Genomic DNA, 27,619 nt, shown 5'->3' on the forward strand with positions numbered 1-27,619 from the left:
CAAAAACAGTTTTTTGTTGTTGTTTGTTTTTGAATGTGTATTTGTTGTGATGTTTTTCTTTACTGTTCTTTACTGTTGGTACTTTTTTTAAATAAAGAAAGAAAATGTTGAAGAGTGATAGGTCATGCTTGAAAGAGATTTTTACTGCTCCACTTTAAAAGATTAATGATTCACAACAAACAGACTTCGGGCACAAATATTTTCACTTCTAAAAATAATAGGTGTTAGACAATTGGTGGAAAAAATATTCCTTGGCTACTTAGGCTACATATTTCAAAAAAGTTTTCAATGCAAAAAAAATAATGAGAGCTATTTTTCAACATTTATTAGCTATAGCTTATTATCGATTGGGGTGAATTTCTACTTGTGCGGCTTCCAAAAATTATTTGTATTAATTTTTCCATATACCTGCACGTTACTGATTTTAGCAGTTGCTAGGAGTAAAGTTAAAGCAGATAAGTGAACATTTGTGAGAGGCGATTGTGCGATGGGATGCTGTTGCTGCTCCACGGAAACACAAGCGCGCTGAGCCGCAAGTGCACATTTAAAGGGGTACAACAACAACGTTGTCTTTGTATACATCTGAGTTTGTCGAGGCGTTTATAGCGCTAGATCAACGTCCAGTCACATTTTCTTAGTACGACTGTATTATATGGACAGTCTGGGGGGTAGAAAGAAGAAGCGAGCGTCAAATTAGCGCCGATAATTCAAACATTTTGGGTCTGTTTCTTTCCGAGGCGGCTCGGTTGTCCTGTCGTCTCTGTTGATCTGCAAACGTCCGCCATCTTGAATTTTAATGTCATATTTTGAACAATTTTCGACAGTATGACATTCTTGGATTGCATTGGACATCGATGATGGACAAACCTCAACGCAGAAGAAAATAAAGTGAGTAACGTTATTTAGAGAACTGCGTGATTATGCTAACCGTGATCCCTCCTGCTCGGGGCTTTTCCGGGTGTCGCCTAGCAATCGCGCAGTTAGCTGCATGTTAGGCCAAGTGTGATACTCATTTTATTATCGGATAATGGCAGCATTTTTAAAATAATTTTAGATAAAATTGATGGGGTCTAATCATGATCTTATGTGTATTATTACAGTGTTGGAATATCCGTCAGGAAGTCTGTTTTAAATATCTTTGCTCTGCCGGTCAGGCAAGTCTCATTGTTTTGTTAGCTCGATGCTAAGCTAGTTAGCGTTCATCGAATGTTTACTTTAACTGCTATTTTAGGCTGTTAGCCCACATTAAGAGACCTAACTCGTTGCACACTTTAGAGTCATTACGTTACATTAAAATTGCGTTTAGGTTTCAATAAAGCAGTAAGTTGGGGCATAGACTAAATTGGTGTGTTAATGTGGTTTGTGTTGGGATTTAAATACACCGTCGCTTAACGTTACATGGGAGCGTTTTAACCACAATGGAGAAGTATGCTAATGTAAGTTATCGAATATATTTTGTGCATAAATTTAATTTTGTGAAATATTGGTCGATGTGGCATTATTCACAAGACGATCTCGATTGTGAATTCAAGGTTTGTAGTTTAATTGAAGGCAGCTTTTGTTACTTCCAATAGCATCCAGAGGGTGGCGCTCTATACTTAAGAATATTTGAAAAGTAATAAACTCACTTTTTTTTCATTAACTGCATGCTGATCATTAATTCAGCCGCTACCATGGATGCTGGAATTCTCTTCAAATTACGAATACTGATAAAATACATTTATATGTTGATAAGCAGAATATAATATTGATTTATTGTTTTATATAGGTGAAGTATCAAGTGACAAGAAGCAAGTTTGATTGAAAGTTTTCTGGCAGATAAGGCGACAGATCCAGCTTCAACCCAGTGTTTTCTGCTGTCTCCTTGTTGAATGGTTTCACAGAAGCTCAATGCGCCTTCTCCAGACTGCCAGCTGGTATGAAGTAGATGGGAGAATCCAAGAACATGGTGCTGAATGGCAGGAGACATGGCAGCAAGTTCTCCAGTAATCAGCCCGTAAGCAAGTCCAGGCTGCAAAACACACAGAGAGCCCATCTTCGTCAAAGCAAGGGCTCCCCGAGTGCTAGAAGATGCAGTCGACGTAAGGTCCTAGCAAAGCCATCAGAGAGTGTCTCTGAATTCATTTAACTACAAAAGCAGAGTCTTAGTCCTGTTCTCAGTGGGTTTCATGCTGAATCCTCTAACAGGTTGTGGTGGGGCGCCCCCGGAGGCAGAAAGGCGCCATGTCCCCTCATCGGGAATGACTGCCAAGGAGCTGTGTGAATATGATGATCTGAGCACCAGTTTGATCCTGGATCCTTACCTTGGCTTCCAGACACACAAGATGAACACCAGGTTTGTGTTTCTAGATTAGTGAATTCAAATTCTCAGTGTCTGCAGTCATTAAGCCTGCCATTCATGTTAACGTGATGCTCCTTTTTAGGTTTCGACCAATTAAAGGTCGCCAAGGGGAGCTGAGGGAAGTGATCAAGCTTTTTAAGAAGCATGACAACCTGGAAAAAGCTTTTCAGGCTTTGACTGCTGGCGACTGGACGAGACATCACTTCCTCAACAAGACTAAGTCCCAAGAAAAGCTCTTCAAAGCGCATGTAAATTATACATTTTGAAAGATCTCAATTTTTGATGACTGTATTTTAGCCTGCTCTCATGTCCTGGCAGGTCTATGTTAGTGTGTAAACAATTTTAATTGTTAAATATAATTTTTTTTGTATTAAATATAAAATATATAAATATTAAAAGCTTGTTTAATATTTATTTAGAAAATGAATATTAACATTTTACAGTATTGTTTGTTTGTGTCAAATATTTAAATATTAATACTGAATGTCATGTTTAATATTTAAATATATTTTTAATGATGAAATTAATATTTGAAATACTATTTATGTATACATATTTGCTCTAAATAAATATTAATATAATTTTATTATATATATATAATTTTATTATATTTTTATTATTATATATATATATATATATATACAGTATTATATTTAAGTGTTAATCTTATAGAATTTTTACAAAATTAGTTTAAATTGTTTAAATATGTTACTACGAAAATGCAATATTTAAACATTAAATGCTTGTTTATTATTTAATTATACATATGACGCTCTAGCGGTTAATAAACAGAACTGCTTGCGTCTTGTGGAAGAACACCGTAGCCGGAACTACTTCTCTCTGTTTATGTCTATGAAGAATCACAAAGGTACTGGGTTACTTCGCCGCGGTATCCCCGAAGCAATCTAAAATAGTCCGAATATAAACACTTATTATAGGTGCACCCTAGTGATTCAGGACAAGCCAAAAACACGGTTTGGAAAATGGATTCATGGTGTATTCGCTTTTCTACATTTTGAACACACACAAAGTTACGGACCGCAGCTCTGATTGGTTGATTTCTTACCGGGAGCGATCCGTAACTGCAAATGGCAATAGGACCACTGGGAGGAGCCAGAGGAGCTTGATTTTTTTTTCACAGATTATCTGTCTCATATTCTACTGTCAGGACATAATGACAGGTTTAATAAATATGTAAAAAAATATTTTTTTACAAAAGTTCCCTACAGCACCTTTAAGTGTAATATTTAATGTTTTACTGTATGTGTAAACACATTTGCTTGTTTATGCGATGTAATATTTACATTCTCTGTTTGTTTCCTCTCGTGTCCTGGTAGGTGTTTGTTTACCTACGCATGTTTGCTTCGGACAGCGGCTTTGAGATCCTTTCTTGTAATCGCTACTCTTCTGAGCAAAACGGAGCCAAAATAGTAGCAACAAAAGATTGGTGAGTTAACAATTTTATGTAATCATATCATCAACTTATTTTGCTTCTAGTTTTCAACATATGTTTGCTTACTGCGCACATTACAGGAAGAGGAATGATAAAATTGAACATCTTGTGGGCTGCATTGCTGAGCTGTCTCCCAGTGAAGAGAGGATGTTGCTTCGACATGGAGAGAATGATTTCAGTGTCATGTACTCGACACGCAAAAACTGCGCTCAACTCTGGCTTGGACCTGCGGCTTTTATTAACCATGGTATTTTTCTTTTAGATCTTAAACAGTCACACCTAAATTAAACACCTGATCAATACATTATGTAATGATAATGAGGAGTCTTTACATAGTAAATTTAAGGTGTTCATTGTTTTTACAGATTGCCGACCAAATTGCAAGGTAAGTACATATGAGGCTGGACCCTGCTTTCTATTTCTAAATGAAGATCAACTTGAACATTGGGGAAGTCGTGGCCTAGTGGTTAGAGAGTTTGACTCCTAAGGTTGTGGGTTCGAGTCTCAGGCTTTCAATACCATGACTTAGGTGTCCTTGAGCAAGGCACCGAACCCCCAACTGCTCCCCGGGCACGGCAGCATAAATGGCTGCCCACTGCTCCGGCTGTGTGTTCATGGTGTGTGTGTGTGTTCACTGCTGTGTGTGTGCACTTTGGATGGGTTAAATGCAGAGCACGAGTTCTGAGTATGGGTCACCATGCTTGGCTGTATGTCACGTCACTCACTCACTAACCGAGTAATAGGAAATAATTTTGCTGATGTGTGTTGTTTTTGCAGTTTGTGTCAACAGGTCGAGACACCGCCTGTGTGAAGGTTTTGCGCGACATTGAACCGGGGGAAGAGATCTCCTGTTACTATGGAGATGGATTCTTTGGAGAAAACAATGAATTCTGTGAATGCTATACTTGTGAAAGGTATCATGTGTTGCGTGCCTGTAGTTTCTCATGCTTCTTTCAATTCGGCAGTTAGAAATGAATAAATAGAACAACGTTTTGTATTGGAAGGTCTTTTTATTAACCGTTGCAACATGTTGTTCTGTTTAAAGAATGCTCATATAGACATTGAGAAATTAGATCGTAATTTAAAATTTAACTCAAGATTCTGTTATTTGTTAATACACATTTGTTCTAAATATCTGTTTATTAAATGTAATGTTTAATTTGTGTGTGTGTGTGTGTGTGTGTGTCAGACGTGGAACTGGAGCTTTCAAGTCGAAAGCAGGGTTGCCCGTGGAGACTCCAGTGATCAATAGCAAGTATGGCCTCAGAGAGACAGACAAGCGTCTGAACAGACTGAAGAAGCTGGGAGAAAGTTGCAGGAACTCCGACAGCCAGTCTGTCAGCTCCAATGCAGAGGCAGACTCTCAGGAACCAACCACTGTACAAACATGTGAGACCTGTAAAACTAGACTAAATTTGATTCTAATAATGCTGTTACAGCTCAAGCTCATCATTTCTCTTCCTTTCATTTTTTTTTTCCAGCATTACGTAAGAGGACTTCACAGTCCTGTGGCAGAAAGCACGGCGAAGCTAAAGCTATAACGAGGAAAACTCTGTCAAGCCCTTCTTCTTCTACCTCATCCTCTAAACGAAGTCAAACAAATATTTCGAGTTTACCAAAGAGACTTAATTCAAAGCCCACACACCCTTTGCCTAAAGGAAGACAACGGTGTCGAGGCGTATGGACGAAATCTTCTAGCCGAGTGAGTGCTAGTGGTGATCTCAAGGAGCCCTCCAGACAAGATGCAGACAGACGCAGCTCCGGAGGCAAAGGCAGTGTAGCGCGCCAATCAGAAAACAATCAGAGCTCTTCGAAGGGTGCTTCCCCAAGCAAGGACAGCACACTTTGCCCTTACAGAACTCGTAGGTCCACGAGGACCTCTCTCGGTGCTCAGGGGGCTGACGGCACGCAGGCATTAAGTCAGCCGTCTAGCCCAGGTGTAGTCCTCAAGTCAGAGCCTGGAGAGCTCTTTCCCGTGACACCAGGGCACCAGATGAACACCCCTAGTTTGGAGACCAGCTGTCCAAGGAAAGGGACGTGTCCCAGACGCAGGAGGACAATAAAACAGGAAGAGTCCGCCTCCTATGGTGAGTCCTTCCTCCAGGAGGGCGTGCCCGACCTGCGCCACGCGGTTCGGGCTGCAGATGTAGCAGACTGTGGGAAGGTGGTGCTCGGCCTGCCGGACTGCCACCAGCACTACAACGGCTCGGCTAAAAGCAGCAAGTCCCTGCGCCGAGGCAAGGGCAAGAAGAAGCGGCAGATCACGCGCTACGACGCTCAGCTGATTCTGCAGAACAACTCAGGCATTCCCAAGATAACACTACGCCGGCGTCGAGACAGCAGCAGCAGTAAGAACGAGACCAGAGAGGCCAGCTCCTCCAGCTCTTCCAAAATCAGCATCAAGTTCAGCAAAGAGCACGAGACTGACCGGAGCAGCTCGTACGTGGCCAAACTGAACAATGGCTTCAGCCACGGCTCCCACAGCAGCTCCACCAAGCTCAAGATCCAGCTGAAGCGGGAGGAAGACAGCGCGGGGTTGCATCGCTCTTACCCGGAGGACGTCACCTTAGAAGAGGGGGATGTACTGGATCACAATGCGGGCGCTCAGGTTGGTCAGAGCATGGAAGTGGAATCGCTGTCCTCTGAGGACGAAGAAGAGGACTACTTTGATAACGAGGATGATTTCATCCCGCTCCCACCAGCAAAACGCCTGCGGCTCATCGTGGGCAAAGATTCCATAGACATTGACATTTCTTCCAGACGACGAGAAGATCAGTCCCTCAGACTCAATGCATAAGCTGTGTAAATATCCATTGTTCCAATCATGTTCATTTTGAACACATGTAATTTAAATAGAAAATGCAAATGTATAATTAAATCATGGCAAAGTATCTTTCTTTACCTTTTAGTGATGGCACTTCTTTATTGTTTCCTCACTATGACTTTAAATATTGTAGAAAGTGTACAGGTTATGTATGAATTTTATCCGAGTCTGATCACGTGCAGATTTTGTTAGCATTCTGTCCAGCTTAACTGTTTTATTCCATAAACCTCTCAGCTGTGTTTTGCGAGACGTTAATCCAGTTGGGAAACACATGCATGGTTTCACCTCGAAAGGTTGACACTTCATATTTCAATAACAGTGTTCCCATGCACAAGAATCACATGCGTCTCTCTCCTCAGCTTGATCTGGCTAAAGGGAATCGTTGAGCAAACAATGTGCAGAGGAGCTCAAATTTATACAGATCTCTCCACATCTTTTGTATCAAAATACTTTTTATCATGTATCTGATTTTTTGGCCATGGAAGGCCGTGGTGCTCATTGTGGTGGCCTGGTGCTGGTCCGAATGAATAATTATTCTATGAACGTCAGACCCTTTTTGTGTGACCTTGGAAGTCCATAGAGAAGCGTGCCTACGGATAAAAGTCCTCTAGTACTGAAACATCATCAATCAAGAATCTGTTTTCCTGAATCATGATCATTGTGGTATTCAGTACATCTAATTGACTTTGTGGTTTTGTGTGCATTTTGTGCTCTGGCAAAAAAATATAACAATTTTTAGAGAAAAAACAAGCTAAGGTATTCAAAGCTGTTGTTTGTGTTTCCATTGTTGATCTTAGGCAGCTGCCATATTAGGCTATTTTTATTTGTACCTTTTTTCTGTCTTTTCTTTCATTATATACTTTACATTCTGTAATGTCAAAGGTCTGCCATCTGTGGGCTTCTAAGAAGTTATCAGCTTTTTATCCTAATGATCACAAAACTCAATCTTACAAACCGATTCTTAAGAGCATCATGACAGTAACAATGTAGGATGTATACATAATCTGGGGGCATACTGTTCACTATATGTATATTCTGGGACTTGTTTTTATTTAACTGTTTTAAGTACTTGAAAACTATAAAACTCATTTTCAAGATACTTGCTTGTCTGATGTCATTATTAGATATAGTTGTAGTTTATCTGCAGGTGCAGGTTGCAATACTTGCTTATAACTCTCTAGCTTTTCTGCACTTCTGCAGCTACAGAATGAATTTAATATGGTGAAATTTTGTTGGAGCCGAGAGGCGGCATCTTCATTTTTTCGAGTCAGTTCTAACTCTTTAAAATTATAATAAAGAAACAAAGATGCAAAGGGTGGAAACTTTCTAGAACTTTGGGCTTGTTTTCACATAAAGTCACTTACAAATATGGGCAGTTGCTGTATCAGTCTTTGGAAGCTGCACAGTATGAGCCATCAGAATAGTAGCCACATGAAGGAAAATGTTAAAGGAGTCCTCCACCCCAAAATGCATAATTTAGCATTAATCACTTACCCCCATGTCATTCCAAACCCTTAAAAGCTTTGCTCATCTTAGGAAAACAATTTAAGATATTTTGGATGTAAACCGGGAGGTTTGTGACTGTCCAATACATTGGCAAGTAAAACACACGCATATGTTTTCTATGTGTATTTACGCTTTGATTTGAAAAAAAAAAGAGCATCTGCGCACAAGTGATCAATGACAAAATTTCCATTTTGGGGTGGAGTATCCCTTTAAATAATTGTTAAAGTTATTAATGTTCAGCAATCCTGCAAGGTTGCAACATTTAAAGTTAAATTATTATTTTTAATATGTTAACCCAAATTTTTCTGGTTTCATGCATATATGTTAATAGTGTCCAATGTGAACATGTTTTCATTTTTTTCGTATTTGAATGTGCGGCAGGGCCAATATGTTGTATTTTCCCCCACTACAATGTCAACTTTGAATAGGAGGAGAGCATTTGGCATCTAACTCAAAATACCTGCTTTCAACAGATTAATCTTTATTCATGAACAAATTTATCATGCATAAAAGCCAAAGAACCTCTGATGCAAACCCCAAAAAAGGCTGCACCTATTTTATAATCTCTTGAATATGAAAACACAATAAATCTGTTTGTCTTAAAATGGTGGAACATAGTGCAGAATAAAATGCAGCCATTAAGCTTCCCCAACAGGGTATTGTGTATCAATAAGTTAAATAAAAATAAATAAATAAAAATAATTAAGAAAATATTACATCTATATAATAAAAGGGGTATACCTGAATGAAAATTATGCAATTAACTGTTTGGTTACCAACATTCTGCAAAATATCTTCTTTTGTGTTCATCAGAAGAAAGAATCTCATAGTTTTGCAACTTAAAGATGACACAATGATGACACGATTTCCATTTGGGGTGAACTTTCCCTTATGTAAGCAGTTTTAGTAAAAGTAGCCTGCAAGGAGTACTGCAGTGAAGGTACAAGCAGATGTATAAATTTACATAAACATATTTGCATACTATACTTTGTGATGTAAATATGTTAAACCTCATATATTTAATGAATATGCAGATATTGATTAGGTCAAACGGATCAACCTTGAAAAATGTCCTCGATATTCATGAGATTAATTATCTTTTTTTTATATATATATATATATATATATATATATATATATATATATATATATATATATATATATATATGATTATTTAAATAATTTATATGTAGGCTACAGCCATGATTGTTTGTTTATTTGTTTATTTATTTATAAATAAATAAAATGTAATAATGAAGAAAATTTTTAGGCCCATTATTCAATGGCTGACTGTAGGGATATATAATAATGTAAATATAAACTCATTACTTGTCTGAATTTCAACATTATAATGGAATCATAAGCTACTAGTCATAAAATGAATTAGACAGATTTATTCCCAATCAAATTAAGTTCTACAGTACACTACAGTTGCCGGTGGGCTTAAATGGGTTAAAAGATAGGTCTAGAAATGTACTTATTGATGGTCAGGTGCATGTAATATTATGATATTTGTTTTCTTTGTTTAAAGAGCTTAGACTTTGTGCTAGCTATTTTGATCATTGTTATCTCTTGCAGATTTGAAAAACCTGTATGAAACGCATGTATGAAGAGGATTAAGCACATGTATAAATCTTTTTCATATTATTTTATATCAGCTGTAGTTTATTTGAGACTTTTTAGATAGTTTCTTTATTTCATATTTGAATGGCAAGTGGTAGTCTGCTTGAATTTTCCTCTAGCCTACTCTCCTCCAGTGAGTTTTGAATGCAGAAATCATACTATTTGTCATCTACCATAAGTCAGAAGTAAAATAAAAGGTATTCTTTATCGGTGTAATTTGTGTTTTTTTAGGATGTTTCATGAAGGATGCACTTTTATTCCCTGCATGAACACAAGCCACCGACCCAAATTATTATCTTATGTGTAAGATTTTACAGGGTGTAGCGCATAAGAATATAGTAATTATTCAACTTTGTGGTTTGGAGGGATTGTTCTTTTATGCCGGTTTTACGGAGGGTGATTGTATCCCATTATCATAAGGCAAAGATAATGCAAATATGAACTGGACTGTCATGACACTTTTATATGCATCCCTATCCTGTAGGTACAGAAGCCACTCTTAAGAGACATCCACCTTTCTCCCTGAATAGTAATCAAAGCCTGGTTTGGGAGATGACCAGTTTTTTAGTTACTTCATTCTTGAAGACTCTACTTTGCTATTGGAAATAACTGACCAAACTGAGACAACACAGCTCACTAAAGGTTCCTCACTTAAGCTAAGCAGGCCAGAGCCTGGTCCCTATGTGGATGGTAGACCCTTTGGGTATTGCTTGTCTACTGCTGCATTTAATTTTATTTCGGCCAGCAGCTAGTTCTTTCTCTGACATGTATGGGTGTAAAAGTCCTATTATAACGAAGGGACCTTTTAATGAAGCTGTTAAACTGGCCCTTTTAAAAAGGAGTGTGCTTGCCCATGGATTTATTGCATTTTGAGAAAAAAAGTATCATGGATTTATTGCCAGGGGGGGGGGGGTGGTAGTAAAATTGTATAAGATATTTTTGAAAACCAAAACATGGATTACATTTTTTTTATGTTATTATAACCTAAAGATGCTATGTGGAAGTTTGAAACAGAAAACAGTGGCCACTATTTTGCATCTTGCCACTTTCTTGGTCAGGGCTGACGAGATGTAACAGAGACGTGGTCGTAACAGGCATGGGTCAAACACTGGCAAACAGGTATATAGAGGGCAAGACAAAGAATATTCCTAGGGCAAGTGTGGGTCTTTGATGAGTGAACAATATCCAAAGGGCTGAGCAAGAGAGGTAATCCAGTATCCAGAGCAAAAGGGTCAAAATATGAGTTACACAGCAAGGCAAGGAAAAGACTAAACTAAGTAAACTAGAATCAAAGACAAGACTAATATGGCAAGGCTTACATACATCGCAGCAATCACTAGGAGAGGGATATGTGAGGAACAATACTCGGCAGTTTGAAAGTGATCTAAGTGAGTGTTATATTGAATGTGTGATGGGTTACAGCTGTGTGCAATCAGTGCATTCAGCTGTGTGTGTATAATCAGTGCCTTCAGCTGTATGTGTGTAATTAGTGCAATGGATGATGGTAACTGTAGTCCGGGGTGACTTGCAACAGTTATTGTGCATGGTGCAATAGTTGAGTGTAGTGAACGGTGACCTCTGGTGGTGAGTGAATGGAAGTTCATAGACCAGATTATGACATAGCCAGCCCCCCCACGAAGGAGCAGCTTCCAGACGCTCTTAAACAATCGAGGAGGGCGGAGGTGGAATGAGGGCCAGGTCCACGTAGAAGTGGAAGTGGAATGGCCGGGGGCCGAGGCAGAGCAGGAAGCCAGGGTGGAGCAGGCAGAACTGGTGCCCATCAGGGTGGAGCAGACGGAACTGGAGCCCACCAGGGTGGAGCTGATGGGGCCGGGACCTATGGGAGAGACTGGGGCCTTGAGAAAGCAGAGACAGACAACACACACATTCATAGTCTCAGGGACGGAGGCAGGGAACACATAGAGTTCATGAACGGCCTCCATAGCCATGATAGGACAGAACGAGAGTTCATAAGTGACCTCCATAGCTGTGACAGGACAGAATGAGGATTCGCAGACGGCCTCCATAGCCATGACAGGACAGAATGGAAGTTCATAGACAGCCTCCATAGCTGGGACAGGACAGGAGTTCATGTGTTGATACCACTGACACCTCTGAAGGTTCTGCAGCAGATGCCACCACCTCTGGAAGTTCTACAGCGGTAACCACAGAAAACAGGGGGAGTTCATCATTAGTTCCTTCAACAGTGACATAAAAGCTTGAAAGTGAGTTGCGGAGCACCACAAGTGGAAGCGAGTGCTGCCGCCTCGGAAGGTTCTGCAGCATGTGCTGCTACCTCTGGAGAAACTGCAGCAGACACCAACACCTCTGGGGACACAGCAGCAAGTGCCACTACCTCGGAAGGTTCTGCAGCATTAGCTGCCACCTCTAGAGAAATCATAATGGATGCCACCACCTCTAGAATTTCAATAGTGGTGTACGCAGCCCAAATGCAACAAAGCGATCCCCATCATGGGAAGCACTTCAGACTGGGGAATTAGTTCCCGAACAGGAGGGGTTGAGCGCGTAGGGGTTCAGGGATAACAACTTCTCTTGTTGACAGCAGTGGTGGATCCTCCATGCTGGATGCCAGTCCGGGATATTGAAGAGCTGACCTCCAGGCTTTGGGTGCCACAGACAAGATGTGATGAGCTTCTGGAAAATCAACCGTGAAGTGATGTGACTCTGGACGATCCATTGTGACGTGACGTGACTCTGGAAGTTCAGCCGAGATGTGACGAGACTCCGTAAGTTCAGCGATGACTTGACCTGACGAGACTCCGTAAGTTCAGCGATGACTTGACCTGACAAGACTCCGTAAGTTCAGCGATGACTTGACCTGACAAGACTCCGTAAGTTCAGCGATGACTTGACCTGACGAGACTCCGTAAGTTCAGCGATGACTTGACCTGACGAGACTCCGGAAGCTCAGCGATGACTTGACCTGACGAGACTCCGGAAGTTCAGCGATGACTTTACATGCCTTGACTCCGGAAGGTCAGCGGTGACCTGCCTTGACTCTGGTATCCAGTATCCAGAGCAAAAGGGTCAAAATACAAGTTACACAGCAAGGCAACGAAAAGACTAAACTAAGAAAACTAGAAACAGAGACACGATTATGAAAACAAGGATCTGAAACAAGAATATGAAAACCAGGAACTGAAACAAGACTATGACAACAAGGAACTAACACGGAAAGGCTTACATATCGCAGCTATCACTAGGAAAGGGATATGTGCAGAACAATACTCGGCAGTTTGAAAGTGATCTAAGTGAGTGTTATATTGAATGTGTGATGGGTTACGGCTGTGGGCAATCAGTGCATTCAGCTGTGTGTGTATAAACAGTGCCTTCAGCTGTATGTGTTTAATTAGTGCAATGGATGATGGGAACTGTAGTCTGGGGTGATGTGCAACAGTTAGTGTGGTGCAAGAGTCCATGTGGTGAGCGTGTGACCTCTGGTGGTGAGTAAATGGAAGTTCATAGACCAGATCATGACAGAAAACACATTTTTACTCAAATTATTCAAAATGTATTTATTGTGTCTTGGAATCAAACTCTTCATATTATATATATATATATATATATATATATATATATATATATATATATATATATATATATATATATATATATATTATCAACTCATTTTCCCTCACAAAATTAAATAAAATTTTAATTTTAAGCAAATGCTCTAAACCATAAGAAGCATGTAATATCAAATTAATATTTAAACTAACCCCCTTTTTACTTTTTGAAGCTATTTATATTCCAACCAGTTTTAAAATGTATGTAGGCCTATTTTGTTTTATATTTGACAGTGTTGGCTGTTTAAATATTAGTTAAACAGTGTTTTCCGGATTTTTTTTTTATTACTTTTAAAAACACCCACATTTAAAAATACAAGACATGAAAGCTTGTGATAGTAATAATCTGTATTTATAAACCATTGTTTACTGATGTAGTAGCTCGAGTTTGGAATGAAGGGGACGTGACTCTGTGGTCCAATCAGAGAACAGAATGGGTGTGGTCGGGTGACGTGTGGTCAAACCCACTCGACTTCAACATACTGCGCACGAAACTGATGCAGTGTGTTCTTCATTACAGTAGTGCGAGCAGTCATACGGTGTTAGTTGGTCCCATTAAATCTGCGTATTAAAATATCTGATAGTTATAAAACTGCAGAGTCTGTGACTGAATTTATTGCCTGCATATTGTAATTATTTACGTTTGTACCAGTAACCAACAGCAAAGATGAAGACTAAATTCATCAATGGCGTCTCTTCCTCGCCTTCAATGTCTCTGGGTTTAACATTATTGGTAAATGAGAATGTCCTCCAAGTCCAGCCAGACATTGTGAACGACTGCAAAGACATTATTCGACCGGATGAGCCCGACCAACAGACGAAACATAAGGCATATCTATGGTGTAAAGAATTCCTACACGGAGCATGGAAGTCCATAGATGAGGATGATTTCCAAATCTCTGTTATCAGGTATTCTGGTTTGCTACGTTACTGGTAATATAAATAATTGAGACAGAACTGTTTTTAATTGTGTCAGAGATGCCACCTTAAAAGAAACCTTATTCGTAAATAGGCGACACGATAAGTGAAAACGCGTCATGGTGTTTCCTTTCTTAAGATGATTTAGTTCTGTAATTTTGCTTTCATTAGTCATGAGATGGTAAAGAATTGCTCAATATTACAGTAATTTGTAGAAACATGGCTGTGTCTCAAAACCGAATGAGCTGCCTACATAAAACGCATTTTCAGGCATTAAATCATTAATATAAATTGAGTATAAATTAAAACAACACAGATTGTGGTAAAAAGAATACAAAAGTGGTGCCTCAAAATGTAGCGAGCAGGCTAATAAAACAACATTTGTGTGTCATAGATGTGTGCAGCATTTTTACGTGTTAATTTTGGTGCAAGAATGATGCTCAAAAGTTGGCAGCATTTTTCTAAGTGGTGGTGTCCAGATGTAAATAATTATATATCCTGATTCATTGTAAGAATGCAGTTATTCTCTTTTCTAAAATTTTTTTTTTACTTCTAGGGGAGGTCTCAGCAACAAATTGTTCCTCTGCGCTTTGCCAGAGAAGCAACCAAGCTTTGGAGATGAACCACGAAACGTGCTGCTTCGTCTGTATGGAGAAATTCTGCAGGTGTTTTGTAGTTTTTGTAGTTTTGTGTTTTTTTGCTTGGTGAAATGTATGTATTAAGTGTCATATTGCATAGTATGGTCTAATAACATGCAAACCAGTAGGCTTATGTATTAGCATTCTTGATTTATAATAAGGCAAGTCAAAATATGATCAACTTGAATGCTTAAAGATCCGCACCTGTGCCTTAAACATTTCAAACCTAAGCTGGGAAGGATACATATATGCCTACAAATGCATCCATACAAACAGCACAAGATTGCCAAATGCCAAAACCTTGCCATTCATACCAATAACTTGTAAATATGATTTTACAGAAGTAGTGAGTGTTGTGAGATATTCGTACCTAATTTCATTTGGCAGCAATATGGCAACCCCTGGATCAGAAATCTCAGGGTATTAAATCGCTCCCCAAAGCGAGATTTTGTATTTGTGTGTGTACCCTCTAAATTTAAAGAGGCAGTTTTTATTGGGTGATGTACCTCCATGGCTGTACTTGCATGTCTTCTTTGCCGTAGGCTTGCCAAAGGAGCGTACCTTGAGCACTCTTGTTTCCAGGTGATCCCAGCATAGCACTCACGGTACAGTATGTGATCCCTGAAGCAACAGCATTGCCTTCAAATTTATGCGCATCTCAGTCTTTAAAATCTTTGAGAAGCACGCTCATGATATGCCATGTATAAAGTATTTTCTGCCTCTGTTTGCTTTTTTTTCAACTCTTTACTACTCCGTTGAAAATATTTAGGTGCTGGTTACATTATAACATACGGAGCCCCGCACATGACATGCAGGCTAACTCGTGTGCACGATTTACTAATTCGTTCCCTCAATGTACTAAAACGTGCACATGATTACTATTGCGTTCCCTGGATTTACTATTTCGTTCACTCGATTTATAAATTGTGCACACGATTTGCAAATACGTTCCCTCGATTTTCTAAATCGTGCGCACGATTTGCGAATACGTTCCCTCAATTTGCTAAATCGTTTGCTAAATCGTGCGCACGATTTAGCAAATCGAGGGAAAGCAATAGTAATCGTGTGCACCTTTTAGTACAGTGAGGGAACGAATTAGTAAATCGTGCGCACAATTTATTTATTTTTCCTTTAATGTCATGTGCGGGGCTCCGTAATAACAGGAGTTGAGGCAGTGAATTATAAGGGATTTTGGTGGCATTCCACTATTTTAATAGAGTAACACATATTCAACACTTATTCACTATTATGAAAGATTGTTCCCTCAATAAACTCCTAATTTGCTATTTATTGATAGTAAATAGCTGTCGTAGTAGTTATGTTTAGATGTTGGGTAGGGTTAAGGGATCTAGGTTATGGTCATGCGTTAATATATGCGTTATAAGTACTAATAAACAGCAATATGATTGTAATCTAAAGAGCTACTTTTGATAGTTCATTAATTATGTCATTGCAGTAACATTATGGTAATAGCAACCTTACTTGCATAGGGTGTGCCTCATGATAATTGTTCATGTAATGACAATGTCTGGATGTTTTTCAGTAAATTATTTAGAGACACAGCAGTCACGAAGCTCATGATGTCATACCTGATGAGGTGTCAGTAGGTCCACAGTCCAGTCATCTGAAGTCAGGTGTTTAAACGTGGAAAAGCATTAGTTGAACCCATATTACAAATTCCAGAGTGTGTGGACTTTGCTACACAGTGATTCACAAATAAATTGTAGAGTTCATTAAGGCATTTTAAAACTGTGCACTAATGGTAATCTGTGTTGCCCACTATTTATCTAGACACGCTTTATTGCTGTCACTAGCATTTACATTGCTTGTGTGAGATTTGCATAGTGTTTATGACCATGGACACCATATCCTTTAGGTTTTTTCATTCTAATGGAGAATAGCATTGTGTGGTAAATATTTGTGCTAGTTCTCAATGGAACATGGTTTTGATAATTGCTGTTATAAAAGATTTGATTGTTGATTTTTAATGCCCCATCTGTGGTCATTCAACAAGATTCTGGGTTAGCATCCAGAGTCAAGCCTTTTGTTAAACAGGCCATAATTTTTTTTTAGCTTTCAGCCCTCTTCAGCACTGTTCTTTTTGTTTTTTATCACAAAGTTAATTCATTTGTTTAATGCGCTTTCTTACTGTGCTGCCAAAAGATATGATCTCAGTAGTCTATAGTGGGTTCTGGAAAATAACTTTGATACATGATGTTGCTATTTTATGGAGATGGTCAAACTGATCTGTTACATGAACAACAACTTTGTTCTTATGGATAGTCTTTTGCTTTTTCTCTAATTGCTTTAGATGTCCTGTAATAAAAGGGATTCCAGAAAATCAAACACAGAAAATCACTTTCAAGTAAGTAACATTAGCAAAGGTCTGTTTTTCTATTGTTTTTATGTGAGCAGAATGTGACTTTATAGGCTTGTGTCTCTATAAAAGGTTTTTGTCTTTATTCCACATCATCTCACATGTTGTATAGCAAATATAAGGGCTTTAAGAGGACAGATTCCTAAAATCATTATAGCTAGTTAAACTGCTGTTATTGTATTTTTACCTCGTATCCCATCATCCTCCAAGGCCAAGGGACATGCTATTTGGGTAATCAGATATGTTTTTTTTGGACCTGTCTCAGTTGTGATTTTAAACTTTTAGGTCAAAATTTTCCATGAGCTCTCAGGTTTATTATTGTTACATTCTTGTAGTTTAGTAGTGTTTTGGGGAAATTTGGTAACTTGGGACCCCTTATTAATGCATCACAAAATTTTGTTCAGTATTTTTATCTTGTTTTTAGTAAATATATAAAATAATTCTTAAAACAGCATATTTACTGCGTAATTGACTGTATACGATAATAAGATTTGTGTTCATTAAATTAATCTTCAACTGAATTTATTTTTCTTACCTCAACTTCACAATATTCTTCACTTTTCTAGATTAATGCTTAAAACGTGTACATATAAAATAATAATAATAATAATAAAAATCCTTTGGGGTAAGAAAAATAAACCAAATAAAAATATTGTATAAAGATCTTTAAAAAATGTAACATTTTAAAAGTTATAAAGTATATAAAAATTATTAATCTCTGAAAAGCAATTCTTTTGAAACTAATATTATAAAATTTTGCTTCTCCGGGAATATTGTCTTGGTTTAATAAAATGTTAATATTTTAACTCAAAACGAGACCAAATCTATTCATCATAATTAGAATTACTAATAATGATATAATATATATATCACTAATTATTTATTTGAAATTGATTGTGTTAAAGGTTCATATTCATAGCTACAATGCGAGATCCCCCAGAACTGATAAGACGCATCCCCTGACACACTTTTTCAGAGTTACATTATTTCCTGAGAGTCATAGCAGTGCATCCTTTTAAAAGCATATCCCAGCATTAACTTCACTGTCTCAGTTCAGCATCAGCTGTCTGGCCTCTGCAAACTTTGCTTCTATCTGTGTTGCATGTGTAGCTTTGTGTGCATTTATCTAGGTCTATTCCACAAACTAACACACAGGGCCGTCTGTGGTGGTACTGTTGAGATGGACTTCCCCTCCTCGCTGGACATTGATAACACCTGCATGTAGATACTGCCCTTGTGCTGCTGTGAACTGATCTGCTTCAGTAATCCTGTGATTATGCCTTGTGTATTAACTGGCACTGGAAAAACCAAAGCAGCTGCTGCTCAGCAGTCACATGCTTATTGCTTAGTCAGATAACAAGGTAAGGAGAGAGAGAGAGACTGTGTTTGAAACCTGAAAAATGCTCGCTTTGCATGAAGTATTTGGAGGTAGGAAGTCAATATTTTTTTGAAGGCAGCAGCACTGATGTATCTGTATCTATATGTGGAATGATTAAAAATGCGATTAATTCAAATAAGCCTTGCAGTTATTTACATATTTGGTTATGTTTGAAGCTCTTTAGAATTTGTTTTGGTCAAAGGTACCCATTCCTGTTTCTGAAGATCTACGTTACTGCAGAGTTCAGTGCCATGCCTGATCAAACACACCTTTCTGTAATTATCAAGTGTTCCTGAAGATGTTAATTATTTGTTGGTTTCAGGTGCGTGCGACTACGGTTGGAGCTCTACTTTTGCTGGAAGGTAGAGCTCCAGGAACAGGATTGGGCACCCCTGTTTATAAGTCATTAGACATAACCACAGGTGTAAACAGACACTTGCTTGTAATTGCCATGTAATCCTAGAGACCTTCTTTAATCAGGTATGTTTGTTGGAGCTATGTTCTGCAGAACAGTGTCCCTTAGAACCAAAGTTGAATAGTTTTAATGCTGCCTTCACATGCTTTCAGAATTTTCCTGTTTCTCACTTGTGAAGTTGTGATTACGATCTTGTCGTATTCAAGTGCTCTGTTGTTGGAAAGGATCAAATTTAGCATTCAATTGGCTGACAATCATATAAACATTCACCACGCTACATATGCAGTTTGCTGACAATTCTGGAATATTGGTCAAATACACGCTTATTTCACTGCTTATAAAACATACAATATGCTTCAAATGATCGTTCATATATAGCATAATAGACTATACTTTAGCGACAAGACAAAGTGATGTAGTATTTGTGAAAATAGCATTGACACTGAGCAGCAATGGTTGTCCCCTCCACCATGTTTAAAGTTTATGGCCCGCCCCCCTCGGAAACTGGTATCAGATATCATAAGTCACCTGGTATCATAAATCAGATTAAATTGTAGTTTCTAGAAAACCTGTCTGAAACCAGTTTCTGCAGGCCTATTTTCATAAAAGAGTGTTGTCTGTTAAATCATTTGACTTGTTGACTCATTGACATTTCAGAACAAATTTAAATGAAGAGCATGAGTTGTTGTATAGTATGTGTGAACTATTTTGAATAAAAAAAACTTGCCAGTTCTGCCAATATATTCCTACTTCCAAAGCAAGCCAGCGATGGTGTTTCCAAAGTATCTTTTGAGGAAGTCTAATTTCCTTCCATGTTTTTCCGTCAGAATTATCCTCAGATGGGAAGGCCGTAGTTTCCTGTTGAATTTCTGAAAGAACCGGATGTTTTTTTAACACTGCAGTTCAGCTGATATTCCCTCATCAGGCTTGTTGTGCAATTGTGTGCCATTCTTGCATAATGTCAAACACTGAGATGAAATGAGCTCAGTGCTTCTACCTGACCTTGTTAAATTGAGCTGTAGTGAGATAAAAGACTCAAGGCCAATCCATTATTTGACTAAGATGGTAGGTGAAACTGAGTTTCAATGTGTGCTGTAGCTGCACTCATTATATAATCTATGCCGTGATGATTGTCTTAAAGGTCCCATGACATGAAAATTCCCCTTTATGAGTTTTTTTTAACATTAATATGAGTTCCCTTAGCCTGTCTATGGTCCCCAAGTAGCTAGACATTTCAATCCATGGGTGTCCTATTCTGCCTTTGAGAAAATGAGAGCTCAGACAGGCCGATCTGGAATCTTCCCCTTATGTCGTCATAAGGGGAAAGGTTACCGCCCCTTTTCTGATCTGTAGCTAATTATTCAAGTTTACACAGACTTTCTTTCTAAATCATTTAATACTGATTATGCATCAGTGTATCAAGCCAGTGACTAAACGATCAACTTCACATTGTTTCTCTTCGTAGCATGAAACAAATCTAAAAAAATTTACTGTGAAAGTTGACAAAATAAAAACAATTTAGGCCATAATTTGTTTACCCTAATTTTTCTCCAAACCTATTTAAATTGAAACATTTTAAGTCAAATAAGTTTACAAATAAGTTTACAATTTTTTGGACTTTCGGTGTGACTTTCTGTTAACATATTGGTTTGCCAGTTTGTGGTCAAAAACGTTTGCGTAACATCGTCACGAGACATCAGTGGTTAAAGTTAATGGAATTCTGTAACATTTGAATCATTCATGTTTGCAATTTCAAACATTTGCCTATAAAGTTTGGATTCCTAAGGCATTAGTTCAAAGTACAGCACTCAATAACTGATAACTGAGGAAATATATAATCTCTTGGCAATCTATTCTTATATGATCTCTAATCGGAGGGAACGAGTAAAAGCAGAATTGTAGAATGTTTAGAAAATTGGAGATACCTTACATAAGTACTTCCCCCACATATGAAGGGAGCTCTTTCGGTTCTGTGTATTAACACTTGGCACAGCCTAGTCCAAAAACTGGCTTAATGTCATTGCTAGTTAAGCAGCCACAATTAATGACTTAGATGTTTGGAAAGTTATGTCTTGCTCAGCACAATTGCCTCTCTTGTTTTTCTCATTTAACTTACTTTGCTCCAGCACTGCCATTGGTTTTGCATCTGCCCATTACCACTGTTACAAAATGACTGGCTCTCAGATAGAATTGGTTTCAGTGCAGAATTTATAGTCCTTTATAGCATCACAGTTTTGAATTAACTTAAGATGAACTTGTCTTTAAGGGATTGAAGGTCCAATCAGGCTAAGCAGGTTTTCATGGCTGTCTGTATGGTGCGATGATAGATCTTGGCAGTTGATTTAACCTGTTGGGTGCCCAAACTTTATCCGTATGTTTTTGTGTTTGCAGGGAGCTGATGCCATGGTACTGGAGAGTGTGATGTTTGCCATCCTGGCCGAGAGGGAGCTTGGGCCCAAGCTCTATGGCATTTTTCCACAGGGGAGACTGGAACAGTTTGTCCCCGTGAGTAGATTCAAGTATATTCAAGAGAGGACAGTCTGGATGTGAAACACGGTTTCTGACACTAATGCTTATGAATCCCTTTCTTGCAAACTAGAAGAAAAATCGAATTACATTCTAGGCAAATTTCCTTATGTCACTTTTTCCATTTCTCTGAATGATGCTCTGTGATTTTAAATACACAGAAACTTAAAACTCATGTGCAACTTTTAGTATTTTAGTTGCTTTATTGTTTCTGTTTTAGTTATAAAAACACAAACTGAAAGTTCAATGTTTGCCTGCAGAGTCGAAAATTGTCCACAGATGAGCTGAGTGTCCCTGGTATATTTGATGAGATTGCTGAAACGATCACCAGATTTCATGGAATGAGAATGCCCTTCAACAAGGAGCCAAAGTGGCTGTTTGGCACCATGGAAAAGTTGGTGATCGTAAAATATCTGTCAAATTAACACTTGTCCCGTGCTGAAAATCCTTTGACTAATTTGGCTGTTCCAGCCCTTTAACAATTGCTTGCATATAATCTTTCAAATAAATCACAAAATTATGAATTCTACTTCTTTTCTTTCAATTAGCGTAAAATCCCATAGCCTTTAGTATCTCCGCTGGGACCTAAATATAAATTAACACTATCATCTCATATGAATTTTCTCTCTAGCTTACTTGATTGCTAAAAATAGAAGTATAACTGTCTGTATTTGCCTGCAAATATATTGATTATATTGGTTGATTGCCAACACTGCAATCTTTTTGTCCTCTCATCTACGGCACAGGTACATGGATCAAGTGCTTCAGCTCACCTTCACCAGGGAGCACCATCTACGAAACTTCTCCCGCCTTTTGAGCTTCAACTTGCCTCAAGAGATGGACAGTCTCAAGTGAGATCTTTATTATCTTGATTATTCACTTGGGTTTTAGGGCAGTTATCTTATCGTCATACATTTGCAGCATGGTTTTATTGACATGCTTTATCAGAACCCCTGGAAACTGTTCACACTTTAAGAGATTCGAGAGGGCAAGATAATGTATTGGCTGCGCATAATTGATGTCTTTTGTATGCTTACTTAAAAAGCTGTTTGTGTACACAGGTGTCTACTTGAATCAACTCCCTCTCCTGTTGTTTTCTGCCACAATGACTTGCAAGAAGGTTAGACATGGCTTTAGTACTGTGGTTGTCTGTGTTTCATTATAGTTTCTAACAAAGGTCCACTCAGTGTTCAATCAAATGTTTTAAAAGTGCTGCCATGTTTTCAAAAGGAAACATCTTGCTTCTGAGTGGCCGTGAGAACACAGACAGACAGAGGCTCATGTTAATCGACTTTGAATACAGCAGCTACAACTACAGGTCTGTAATATTCATAGTCACATCCATTCTTCACATGCTCTATCAGAAGAAGCACACGCAGCTAAATTCTAAGAAAACAGTCTGGTTTTGTAACGGCCAGATGTTTGATGGGAATAAAGTTGAATTGGAGCTGTATTAGAGATCGGTCTGATTCTCTTATTCAACGCGGTTGTTTCTGATTAGTTTGGAACACTTTGGGTGCCCCATTTCTAAGAAGGGACCTCTAGACGTTGAAAGCTCGGGCAATGATCCCACACTGTTGCTAGGGTACTCACATTCTTGCACGTGCTCAAACACAGATCTCAAAGAGGATCCTCAGGCAAATGAGCTCCAAGCTGTAACACATTCTTTTAGGAGCCTGGTGTTGTTACAAGGTGGTTCTGTATCAACAAGGTCACTGTTCTAGTGGTTTTCCCATTTTGCCATCCTGTGTAGTTTATTATAAGGATGTAAGTGACCGATGTTTAGGTCTATTGTCATTGCTTATGCAGCAAAGCAATAGGAAATGAAGCCAGGCTTCCCACCCACAGAGATGTGTGCTTTGTTCAGTTTCCACAGCAGCTGTGAGGCTCTTCACAAAGAATATATATATATATTCCAGATGTCATGATATACCTCCTCTTTAATTATCAACAATTTCTGAACGATCAAGACTCGTGCATTATACATTATTATCGCACTAACAAAAGGGGTGCTGATCGCCTGTCTTTCTCCCACAGAGGATTTGACATTGCAAATTTCTTCTGTGAGTGGATTTATGACTACACCTATGACAAGTTTCCATTTTTCATCACCAACACCAAAAATTACCCCACCAAAGCACAGCAGGTTTGCAAAATGACTTCTTTGGGGGTTCATTTATTTTTTTGTCTCAAATCGGTTAACCGTAAAAATGACATCATGCCATTTTATTTTGTTTCCCTCAGATGCATTTCTTTCAGAGTTATCTGTGGGAATCTCATGCTGGATTTGAACACTTGAGTGAGGAGGAGCAGCTGAAACTCAAAGAGGATATGCTAGTGGAAGTTAACAGGTGATATGCTATTGCTTACCTCGGATCTATCTTAAGCAGTTTTACACACATTTGGCCATCAATTTGTAATTTTATAGATGATTATGTAACATTTTCTTGAGCTCAAGGCCCATGTAATCCACAAATACAACGAGGCTATCTCTCTTGGCTCTCGTACTGTACTACTATAATAGATATTTTAAAAAGACATTTGGAGCAATGATTCACATTACCAGAGACTCCTCAAATGTTCATTCCATCTGTAATATGTGAACTCAATGCTCTCTTGTTTAGGTTCGCTCTGGCCTCCCATTTCTTTTGGGGATTGTGGTCCGTGATCCAGGCCAAAATATCAACTATTGAGTTTGGGTACATGGTGAGTTACCGCAAGAAAGCCATCAAGTCTTTGTGTCTGCAGTTGAGTGCTTGCTAATGCTGAGTTATTACAGAGTTATTCTATTGTACACTGCGCAGCTCTTAGGTAAGACAAGAATTTTATCGCTTGAGATCAGATATGTAAAGATACGGCCTTTGCAATATTTGCACTGCTCACAGCTCTTTGGACGTTACACACATACGTGTGAGGTCAAGGTAACATGACTGTAAACCTACTGAGTGTGTGTCACTGTAATGTTTTTTTAAATAACATTTTGTGTGTGTAAAAAAAAAAAGTTATTATTGGAGAAAGCCATTTTTAAAACGATTAATAATCTACAGTGAATGTCTAATATTAGAGAAATAATAACAAATAAAACAAAAAGGACAATGATAGTCCATATGATGCTCATATGTCTTGTAGAACTACCCTGTTATCAATATATATAATTTAAAATCGTTCATTGTCTAATAATGTTTTCTTATTCTGTACAGGAGTACGCCATGGCTAGATTTGACGCGTACTTTGAGCTGAAAAAGAAGCTCAGGGTTTAAAGAAAACATGCATAAATTCCCAACGGACTTAGGAAGAGGGAACAGCTGCTCATATGGTGTCGAGAAGAGCCGAGCAGATTTAGAATATGCTTAAAAGAGGAAGCTCTGCGTCTGTAGTGATTCAGCCTGAGCTTCTGGACACTTGGAGAACAATACAGAAGAACAATGAGCTCACATGACGAAAACCAAGACTGTAGGTCAGGGGAAAGTATTTTACGCCGCTGCAATTTGATTCATAAGTCAAAGAATGGTGTGGTGGGAAGTTCTTGATGCTAACTTAAGCCTTGTGGTGTTTCTTATCACCTAGTCGTGTAGTGTTATCTAGACAACCGGTGATAGAAGATGCGCTGTGAAAGAGTAAGGTTCAAAAACTGGACCTGTTACAAGAAGATGGTACAACAGACCAAGCGATGTTAACACTGCGGTTCTGATGATTCAGTATTGTGTTTGTTTCCATTTCTGTTTCCATTTTTTTTGGTGTCCTTTTTACTGGATGATTGACCTCTTTTCTACTTCTATTAGATCATGTGTTGTTTGATGTCTGTTTCTAGAAGATCCGCATGATGTGAAGTGAAATACCTGTGGGACCGCACCATCTGCGTGCTCCTTAGGAGAGAGATAGTATGAAATATGTGTCTTAACATTGGAAAACCATGTTTTTGACCGTAGTGATGTCATTCACCTCTTGTTAGAGGTGCTTGTTTATTTGATAGGAATTTGATATGTTTAAGATTACCCGTCTGTATCTGATTTGATAGTGAATTGATAACTGTTAGATATTAATATAAAACTTTATTGAACAGTTGATCCTGAAATAACAGCCTTTTGTTTCATATAACAGTTGGTCTGATTACAATTTCACAGTGAACGTTTATGAAAGTTTATTCTACTTATCTTTTTTAAAATTGTATAATATTGTTTTAGAACTGAACAATATATACTTAGATTTGCATTTTACTTTGTATAACCTTGAATTGTGGTAAAAGTATTGTTTATTTGTTCATATATTTGAAATATTGGTATAGTAATACGTTATTAAGGTAATAACGGTAATGTTAAAGGCACTTTCTGAAGCAGTTCTGTGAAAAAGTTTTATTAATTGCAATGTAACATTTCTATTATTTTTTTTTTACTTCAATAATATAATTGGATCTTTTGGCCCTTGGTAATATATTATACTAAATCATAATATATATATATACACATGTTCCTTTGTAACTGGTCTCTACGAATCTAAATTTTTTGAATATCAGTATCTCTCTTAATATCCATTAAATGTACAAATATAAAAACTGAGGAATATCTTATGCTTGCATATGACTGTGAATAAAGGGTTATAAAATGATTTTCTCAGTGTCATTTTATCTTTTTAGTCCTTCTCTTAATGTCACAGAAGATTGTTTAAACTAGAATCAAAAGTTATGATGCCAAGTTTATGATCATGTTCCAAATCATAATTCAATGATGATAATTATGAATGTGAAAATTAGTTTAATAATGGATGACAAAAATCCAGATACATACATTTACACTGGCATATAATCCAGTTTTTGATCTTGAAGCAGATTCAGCTAACCTGACAAATGTTTTCAGAGGTTTGCAAAAAGTAATGTCCTAAAAGTAAAATCAGCTGTAACAGAGGATGAAATTGCCAGTACATATATGTTTTGTCCTATGTGATTACAACCCTTTACTTATCAAAGTTCATTTAAATATTTCAAGTATCAAAAGTCTGAATGAATACTAGGATAGGAACTTTTAACCTGTTTGACTATTAATAATACCTGCAGCAAATGTATTCAGAGATGGATTTAAAACAAATTTAAACAAAATTGGATATTCATAATCTTTTAACAGTACTAGCTATACTGAAATATTTTGTAACATTTAGATAAATATACAGTGTTTAATGGGCACAGCAGAAACAGTGTTTCTGGATGGCTAAATGCATCAGTATATTCATAAACTGCAGTTTATTTAGAATTAAATTATAAAAGATATTAGTTGACATAAATAGCAAGAAAACAAATGCTGTGCTATTGATCAGTGTTTGATGTAGAGATGAATTATTCTTAATTTTAATTAATAATGCAAATATTCCATATTCAGTTAATGAACTGTATATTTTGTAAGGGGTTAACATTACTTAAAAAAAAAATAATAACGTAAAATATTAGTGTAAAATGGTTTTCTTACATTTGCTATAAGTGGTTGCTATTGGTAAAAAAAATAAATAAATAATATATATATATATTCCTATTGACTATATGTAATCTTCATCATGACCGGAAGCTGGTTGCACAAAGAAAGAAAAAGTCATGAGAGTGGATTTGTGAGTGTCCAGCTAGTGAGGCGTCCTTGAGCTGCTTGATGTGTGTGAAGAGGGAGATTTTTGGCTTTTTATCTTTATCTTTAACAGATTCAAAAGTGGAAGGTCTGGCTGTCGTTCAGCGGGGGTAAAGATAAAGGAGAGCTCAAGATAAACAGGCAAACACACTCACAGAACCTAAAATGTAACTGGAAAATAGCGCTTGCGTTCAGTTACATAAAATATAAAATTATGTAATTCAACACAGTTTGGGAATGTTTGTAGTTTCCAGTTCTCATTATACTTTAGAGTATAGAGAGTAGTTGCAAAAATATTTTTTAAACATGTTACATCTCTCCAGTAGATCTCATTAGCCTATATACATCCATCACGCAACTTCATTTCCAAACATCCTGATGATTAAAAAAAAAGATATGACCTTATTTCCAGGGTTTGCACAGAGTT

General features: G+C 37.8%; 2 protein-coding genes across 5 annotated transcripts; both read left to right on the forward strand.

Moving 5' to 3' along the window:
- The first annotated feature begins 476 nt into the window (after positions 1–476).
- LOC113118399 (histone-lysine N-methyltransferase KMT5B-like) lies at positions 477–7,717 on the forward strand. 3 transcript variants are annotated; one of them, XM_026287528.1, is made up of 10 exons: positions 477–888; positions 1,769–2,081; positions 2,188–2,335; positions 2,424–2,589; positions 3,679–3,788; positions 3,875–4,041; positions 4,160–4,179; positions 4,572–4,708; positions 4,984–5,183; positions 5,276–7,717. In XM_026287528.1, the coding sequence occupies exons 2-10, from the start codon at positions 1,928–1,930 to the stop codon at positions 6,589–6,591; spliced, it is 2,418 nt and encodes an 805-aa protein (XP_026143313.1). In that variant the 5' UTR covers positions 477–888; positions 1,769–1,927; the 3' UTR covers positions 6,592–7,717. The 3 variants fall into 3 exon arrangements, with proteins under 3 accessions (XP_026143313.1, XP_026143314.1, XP_026143315.1); XM_026287529.1 differs by having other exon boundaries at positions 1,884–2,081; XM_026287530.1 differs by lacking the exon at positions 477–888 and adding an exon at positions 945–1,436 and having other exon boundaries at positions 1,884–2,081.
- Positions 7,718–13,818: 6,101 nt separating this feature from the next.
- On the forward strand, positions 13,819–26,191 carry LOC113118400 (choline kinase alpha-like). 2 transcript variants are annotated; one of them, XM_026287531.1, is made up of 12 exons: positions 13,819–14,243; positions 14,809–14,917; positions 17,202–17,255; positions 21,452–21,565; positions 21,847–21,980; positions 22,333–22,437; positions 22,648–22,706; positions 22,817–22,904; positions 23,624–23,732; positions 23,831–23,937; positions 24,211–24,292; positions 24,787–26,191. In XM_026287531.1, exons 1-12 carry the CDS (start codon positions 14,002–14,004, stop codon positions 24,844–24,846), a joined length of 1,263 nt encoding a protein of 420 aa, XP_026143316.1. In that variant the 5' UTR covers positions 13,819–14,001; the 3' UTR covers positions 24,847–26,191. The 2 variants fall into 2 exon arrangements, with proteins under 2 accessions (XP_026143316.1, XP_026143317.1); XM_026287532.1 differs by lacking the exon at positions 17,202–17,255.
- Positions 26,192–27,619: the final 1,428 nt, after the last annotated feature.

This window comes from Carassius auratus, chromosome 18 (genome assembly GCF_003368295.1).
Source record: "Carassius auratus strain Wakin chromosome 18, ASM336829v1, whole genome shotgun sequence".
Lineage (NCBI taxonomy): Eukaryota > Metazoa > Chordata > Actinopteri > Cypriniformes > Cyprinidae > Carassius > Carassius auratus.

Bases quoted from the DNA above. Each gene is read 5' to 3' on its own strand.
- LOC113118400 (XM_026287531.1), top strand. From the start codon at position 14,002: ATGAAGACTAAATTCATCAATGGCGTCTCTTCCTCGCCTTCAATGTCT. The intron at 23,733-23,830 runs GTTTGCAAAATG...TGTTTCCCTCAG, and splicing joins ACCCCACCAAAGCACAGCAG to ATGCATTTCTTTCAGAGTTA. The intron at 23,938-24,210 runs GTGATATGCTAT...TCTCTTGTTTAG, and splicing joins ATGCTAGTGGAAGTTAACAG to GTTCGCTCTGGCCTCCCATT.
- LOC113118399 (XM_026287528.1), top strand. From the start codon at position 1,928: ATGGGAGAATCCAAGAACATGGTGCTGAATGGCAGGAGACATGGCAGC. The intron at 2,590-3,678 runs GTAAATTATACA...GTGTCCTGGTAG, and splicing joins AAAAGCTCTTCAAAGCGCAT to GTGTTTGTTTACCTACGCAT. The intron at 4,709-4,983 runs GTATCATGTGTT...TGTGTGTGTCAG, and splicing joins GAATGCTATACTTGTGAAAG to ACGTGGAACTGGAGCTTTCA.